This window comes from Eschscholzia californica, unplaced genomic scaffold (assembly GCF_041429995.1).
Source record: "Eschscholzia californica isolate CP2 unplaced genomic scaffold, dmEscCali1.0.p SCAF_6, whole genome shotgun sequence".
Lineage (NCBI taxonomy): Eukaryota > Viridiplantae > Streptophyta > Magnoliopsida > Ranunculales > Papaveraceae > Eschscholzia > Eschscholzia californica.
Window position 1 is genome coordinate 16,689,969 of NW_028238483.1, and position 7,511 is coordinate 16,697,479.

The 7,511-nt window shown below is 38.4% G+C and overlaps 1 protein-coding gene and 1 pseudogene across 1 annotated transcript; one reads left to right on the top strand and one right to left on the bottom strand.

Moving 5' to 3' along the window:
• Positions 1 to 464: 464 nt before the first annotated feature.
• On the bottom strand, positions 465 to 1,005 carry LOC147532045 (secreted RxLR effector protein 161 pseudogene; annotated as a pseudogene).
• Positions 1,006 to 1,609: 604 nt separating this feature from the next.
• LOC147532046 (uncharacterized) lies at positions 1,610 to 7,100 on the top strand. Its single transcript, XM_086650655.1, has 2 exons — positions 1,610 to 1,864; positions 2,159 to 7,100. The coding sequence occupies exon 2, from the start codon at positions 2,391 to 2,393 to the stop codon at positions 3,972 to 3,974; it is 1,584 nt and encodes a 527-aa protein (XP_086506781.1). The 5' UTR covers positions 1,610 to 1,864; positions 2,159 to 2,390; the 3' UTR covers positions 3,975 to 7,100.
• The last annotated feature ends 411 nt before the right edge of the window (positions 7,101 to 7,511 follow it).

Consider the following 7,511-nt stretch of genomic DNA (forward strand, 5'->3'; position numbering starts at 1 on the left):
ATTGAATACACTATTCCTATAGCCCATGAAACTGTGGTATCTCATCGACCTCCCGTGCTAGTCTTCATGAGTCATTGGTGTCCATGCAATGACCTGGACTAGGGAATTGATAATCAATAACTCCAAGTTCACTTAGTAGAGTTTCATTAATCAGATCACGTATCTGACAAGCCTACTCGGAGTACTTCTTTATCGATAGACTGTCACTTAAAATACTAAACCAGATTTTAAGGATAAAATAAAATTCCTTTTATTTGATTTATCGAATGTAAGTATTAGGTACATAAAATTCAATATGAATCCAATTTACATTTATTTCCATTCCCCAATGCGCTTTATACCAATGCCCCTCATGTGTGAGTTGTGTTTGTGCTTAGGTAACGGTTTAGTTAACGAATCTGCGACATTGTCATCCGTATGAACCTTGCAAATGATCACATCTTTTCTCTCTGTGATTTCCCTAATCACGTGGTACTTCCTTTTGATATGTTTGGACTTCTGGTGTGCTCTATGTTCCTCGGCTTAGGCGATTGCTTCATTGTTTTCACAATAAAGAGTTATTCCCTCTTCTATGCTAGATATGACACCAAGTTCTATTACGAACTTCTTAATCCAAACTCCTTCCTTTTGCTTCCGAAGCCGCTAGGTAATCTGCTTCAGTGGTAGAGTCTGCAATAGTGTTCTGCTTGGAACTCTTCCAACTCACTGCTCCTCCATTCAGACAGAAGACGTAACATGACTGCGATTTGAAGTCGTCTCTATCTGTTTGAAAGCTTGCATCCACATGGCCTACAATCTTGAGTGTATCCTCTCCGCCATATACCAGGAAGTGATCCTTAATCCTTCTCAGGTACTTTAGAATATTCTTGGTAGCGGTCCAGTGAGCTTCGCCTGGATTCGATTGGTAACGGCTGCACATGCTCAAGGCATATGAGACGTCTGGGCGAGTTAGATCATGGCGTACATGATTGATCCTATTGCCGAAGCATAAGGAATATCTTTCATGTATGCTAGTGATGTGATGTGAAAACATCACATTTAGGTCACTTAACTTAGATGAATTAGTCCATTTTATGCTTCAATTATAATAAGATATGTTTATATTCATGACAAGGTACCATAAAAGAACTACGCAAGGAAATGAGCTAAGGAGACCCTAGAAGAGTCAAAAGCACTTAAAAGAATCTAAGAAAAGGTCCTTAAAGTCTAAGAGCAAAAGGGAGCAAGTAAGGAGATAAATACTCACCAAGGGTATTATGGTCATTTGCATCTAAGAGGGTCAAAATATAATTTGAGAAAGTCTATGAAGTCTTTGGAACATGATTATCACTTTGGTGAAGACTAGAGACGAAAAGCATAAGAAATGAGCAAGTTAGGAGACAAGGGCAAAATTGTCATTTGCACCCTTTGGTCAAGTTAGAGAGCCCATTATTCAAGTTAAAATGAAATGGAGTCATTGAGTGAGTCAAAATAACTTGAAGAAGTCAAGCTAGACAAAGGAGTGACTATAACTACTAAGGAAGGGCAAAGTGGTCTTTTGGGGGTAGGAAATAGAAATTAATGCCCTAACTTGGTCTCTAGACTTCATTTTCTTCCTTATGTGCTGATTTTTAGAGAGAGAAAATGTAATGGAGGCTAGGGTTTTGAGTTTCATGAAGATCTAGAGAGAGAAACTTAGATTTAGAGAGAAATAGCAAGGAAAACACCAAAAAGGGAGCAAAAGGGGCACCTGGACAACAATTATAGCACCGGGGCAGCAGCTACAAAGGCCGATCAGCAGCTAAAACGGCCGACCAGCAGCTTGCTAAGGCATGGGACAACACCTAAAACGGCCGGAGAGCAACCCTTTTGGCTCCTTTGCTTGGTTTGCTTAGATTTTTCACTCCATTTGTTCTCCAAGGGTTTTTCTTACTCATTTTCCTCTTGTTCTTGTTTGGGGTGATTTAATTGATTATCCGGGTTACTACTTGATACCTCCGCTTGGGTGTGCAACCTTTCGGGTGCATCAAGTTTTTGGCGCCGCTGCCGGGGATAGGTTTAGTAGTTTGGATATAGGTTGTTTGTTTTGTTCATTAGTTTAGGGTTATTTGCTTACTTAGGCGTTTTTGTTTTCTTTTATTTTCTTAGTTTCTTACTTTTTCTTGTTTTTTTTTTTAAGTACCTGTTCTTCGAAAAGAGCTAAAAAGAGACATTGGAGTGGAGGAAAAGAAAGGAATCAAGAAGGGTAGAAAAGTGAGAAGCGGAACAAAGCAAGAGGCTTTCACTAGTATCGTATTATATTCTCTCTTTCCTACTTGTGTGTGATTAGTTGGAAAAGTGTTAGTTTCCATTCATAGCTTGTGTGATATCATCATTGAACATAGTTGCATAGTATCGTCTCATTGGTACAAATGGCACATTATTGTAATAATTGGCCTTACGATGAGGATGGTGACTACATCAGTGTTCCTCATGCCATTAATACTAGTCGACCACCTAGAAGTTTCCAAGACAATAGACATGCATATAGGCACGACCCGACTAGTAATGGGAATATGCGATTTGAACCTGACCGACCTCGGATGACCATGGGTGAATACCGACAGATGTATAGAGATGGTCGGACTAGAGATGGATATGGTCCTAAGGATTATGAGCATGATGGTAACCAATCCCGTAGGAGTCTTCAAGACTATCAGCAAACATTTGGGTTGACCGCACCTTCATGTATGAATTTGTCATTTGATGATGCCCGTAGTTCTATTACCAGTGATCGACCATGTCGAAGTCTTCGTGACTATCGACAAGCATATATGAATGGCTCATTTAGTGATGAAAATGGAAATACCCAACTCGATGATTCCACTCAAAGAGTCGAGCCTATGTATCTACATGAAGGTAGTGAGGAAAGGACCATGGAGACCATTAACCCGGTTTGTGCTATTTGTGGGAGCTTAAGCCATTTGACCGAGTATTGTCCCATGCCCCGTGTTCCGCGAGAGTCTTCATCTAGTTATACTCATATGCCTTATTACGAGGAGACTTCTCAAGATAGTCTCCAAGCATTTTTAGAGTACCAGACTAGATTTAATCGAGATGTAACTGAGATCACGGAATGGATGCTCAAAATTGTTGATAGAATTGAGTCGGAGCTTATCGTCGACGAGGAAGGGGTTAACCCACCCCAAACTCAAGTGGAGACTAGGAATGATGGTGAGGGTAATACACCTAAACCTTGTCTTAATTTAAATGTCGAAGATGCTTCTGGTAGACCCTTTGAGCATGAATTGATCGATGACCCTTATTGCTCGCTACCTGAACCATTATCGTCTCACCATGATAGGATTACACTAGACTTCGATGTTCAAAATGATGGCTATATGAGCAAGTTTGGGAATGACACTATTCTGAACTTTCTGAGTTTTGACACTTGTAAGGAGTCAGTCTTAGATGCCATGTTAGGAAGGCCTGATATTATAACTAACTGCGAGGCTCTAGATGCCTTTGAGGATATTGATGACGTAGTAGTTAGAGACATGTTGGATAGTTGTTCAGACCATTTACCTAAGGAAATCATGGACCTTAACTTGGTCCCCGAGCCTACTGGATTATTCTTAGAGCCTCGTCTGACCTTCCATACAATCTCAGACTCGATTATTGATCCCTTTTGGGACATTTCAGACGTCTTCCCGAAGACATCTATAGACATAGTGGATGTTTTATCCACTAGGCTTGCAGATGATTTTATGCCTTCGACTGACCTCTTGACCCCACACTTGTATGTTGATCCTTTCGATGACTTCTTAGTCTTCGCTCCTTGTATTTATGCCTACTTAGTGGATTGTGCACCCACTAAGTTTGGGGATGGCTTCTTTTCGTTTGTCGTCTCACGTGCACTTCTTTACTTTGATATTATTGTGAGACGATTAGCACCTGTATATATCTTTCTTTGGGTTAATCCCCAAATCTTTCGTCTTTTGCTTTATGATCGTTAAACCGATTAAGATGGGCTTTGATGTTTGTGGGTATCATCTCTGGAAACCCTCCACGAGACAAAACTCGTGCTCTCGTGCATACGAGAGACTCAAAGGCTAGTTGCATAGCTTGATGCAATCGAGTGATCCCGCGTGAGTGGTCATTTTTATATGGTCATGCTTATGCTTCATTCTTATTCTACTATTGATGTGTTAGGAGCGTTTCTCAATTTGTATACCTTTAGGACGTGGTTCGTTCCAAGTTTGGGGATGGCGTTGGGCTCATCATCAACTTGGAACTCGAATACACAAGTCTTGGTAGTATTATCTTTTATCTCCTTCGGCTATGGTAATATCCTTCCAATCTTCTCTTTAACTTATTGTACCTCTTATATTTTTATGAACATATGCTTAGAACATTGAGGACAATGTTAGTTTTAAGTTTGGGGATGGGGATACGACCTTTTGGTCGCATGACATCATGACCTTAGATTTCAAAAGGCAAGAGGGTTCAACAAATTGACCAAATTTGAAAAATTTTGGGTAGATTTGGTATGACTCTAGTGGTATTTTTAAGTATGTTGATACATGTGGTTCTTTCTTGATAAATCTTATGCATGCTCTTAGTCTTTTCATGAATGTTAAGTCCTTTAGTGTTCGTATGCTATCATGTGAGTATCATCTTAAGGAAGAAGGAACACTTCTAAGTGACCTAAAATAGTCATTAGTGGAGACTTAAACCCATGTGAGATATCTGAGCCTTTCTATTGCTTTTGAGTGTACTCTTCCTCGCTAACTCCGAGTAGAATGAAGAGCTACTCAACTTCGCAACTTCCCAAAGAGCTTAGACGATCTCATGAGCTCAACTTCCTTAGCCGCTAGGAATGACATCAGGATAGCGAATAAACCTTACTCTTGTAGTCCATGAAACCCGATAATAGTGTCAACTTTAGGGAAACGGATACTCCACCATCCATTCATCATACTACTCCCGAGAATGAAGACATGAAAAGTAAAGAAGAAAGAATGTGAAAGCAAAGTGTGAAAGCAAAAGTGATTTGTTGAGAATACTAGTTTGTACTTTTGTGTTTGGTGTTTGGTTATGTGTGTAAAAAGGAGAAAAGAGAAAGAAACAAAAAAAAAAAGAAAAAAGAAAAGAAAAAAGAAAAAGAAAAAGAAAAAGAAAGAAAGTTGTTTTGTGTAAAAGTTCATGTGAACTTTTGAGTGTTTATGTAAGTGTTTGGAATAAATAAAGTATTCAATGCAAAAAAGTCAAGTTAAAGGTTGTTTGAGTGTTTTTTTTATCATTGAAGGCGTCGACATTCTCGGAATTTCATCATCTTCCAATCCATCACTTGTATCCGTTTACCTTTAGGAGGCATTATTAGAGGGTAGAGTGGGTGAGAAGGGTGAGTGAGCTTCCACATTCCGTTAGTGGTTATTTCCATTCCTAAGAGATCATTTCGTTTTAGAACTTGATATCCTCATTTAATTTTTGTATATGTTGAGTTTACTTTATTCCATGCTCACATATGAGAGTAAACCATTATAATTCGTTTTTGAGTGATTTCATGTTTAAGAGCGTATAACCGTGAGGCCAAAGTCGAGGCGAAATGTGCTATGATAGGAAACAAGATTTTGTTACTTTAGACTTGGATGACGCTCATGATGATGGGATACTTGCATTTGAGTATAAAACTATTAGTGAGGAGACTCTTAGCATGCTTTTGTATTTATCGGTTTGATTCATATGTTTGACATATTTAAATCTCTCACTTGTTGATCATCACCTTATTTGCATCGATAGTTGAGCTCTTATATCCCTTTGAAATCTAAAACTTTGTGGGTGTATTCACTGAAAACCCTCACGAGACAAAACTCGTCCTTTAGGGGTAACCTAAGGGTTTAAAGGCTTGTTGCATAGGCTAAATGCAACCGGGATTCCTCCGAAAGTTAGTTAGATTTTTTGCTTTGTTGTGTAATTTTCTATTGTTTGCTTGAGGACAAGCAAAGCCTAAGTTTGGGGATGTTTGATGTGATGTGAAAACATCACATTTAGGTCACTTAACTTAGATGAATTAGTCCATTTTATGCTTCAATTATAATAAGATATGTTTATATTCATGACAAGGTACCATAAAAGAACTATGCAAGGAAATGAGCTAAGGAGACCCTAGAAGAGTCAAAAGCACTTAAAAGAATCTAAGAAAAGGTCCTTAAAGTCTAAGAGCAAAAGGGAGCAACTAAGGAGATAAATACTCACCAAGGGTATTATGGTCATTTGCATCTAAGAAGGTCAAAATATAATTTGAGAAAGTCTATGAAGTCTTTGGAACATGATTATCACTTTGGTGAAGACTAGAGACGAAAAGCATAAGAAATGAGCAAGTTAGGAGACAAGGGCAAAATTGTCATTTGCACCCTTTGGTCAAGTTAGAGAGCCCATTATTCAAGTTAAAATGAAATGGAGTCATTGAATGAGTCAAAATAACTTGAAGAAGTCAAGCTAGACAAAGGAGTGACTATAACTACTAAGGAAGGGCAAAGTGGTCTTTTGGGGTAGGAAATAGAAATTAATGCCCTAACTTGGTCTCTAGACTTCATCTTCTTCCTTATGTGCTGATTTTTAGAGAGAGAAAATGTAATGGAGGCTAGGGTTTTGAGTTTCATGAAGATCTAGAGAGAGAAACTTAGATTTAGAGAGAAATAGCAAGGAAAACACCAAAAAGGGAGCAAAAGGGGCACTTGGACAACAATTATAGCACCGGGGCAGCAGCTACAATGGCCGATCAGCAGCTAAAACGGCCGACCAGCAGCTCCATTGGCCGACCAGCAGCTTGCTAAGGCATGGGACAACACCTAAAATGGCCGGAGAGCAACCCTTTTGGCTCCTTTGCTTGGTTTGCTTAGATTTTTCACTCCATTTGTTCTCCAAGGGTTTTTCTTACTCATTTTCCTCTTGTTCTTGTTTGGGGTGATTTAATTGATTATCTAGCTTAGTCTTGTTTGATTTTAGGGTTGTTAGCTACTTGTATGTGATGAATTCTAGAGAGAAATTAATTTATATGAGGGATTCATGTTATCAAACTTAAATTTGAGTATGCTTGTGAATGATTCCTTTTATATACGATAGAATTTGTTTATTAATCTTTCTAGAGTTTGATTGCTACTTGTTCTTGCTTAATAAACCTAGGTAGAGTGAAATTAGAAATAGAGATAGTGTAATTACTTGTCTCACGATGTCTACACCATTAATTACACTCTCATTTGGGGTTGAATGCAATAATCTCTCTATGTGTAGCTAAGCCTCTTGTTGAGGATTATGATGAAATCTTGATATGCTTATGTATGTGGTTGTATTGGTTAGATGAGTATGTTTTGATGTCTCTCTCACGAGGTTAATCGTTTAAGCTTGTTTCATGTCTTATGTCAAGCATATGTCATAGTTCTTCTTAAGCGATCTGATGTAGAAACGCAGCGGAATTAAAGATATGAAATAACTAAATAAGAACAATGAAATTAAAGATCAAATAACTCTAAATAATAAACTTTATTAAA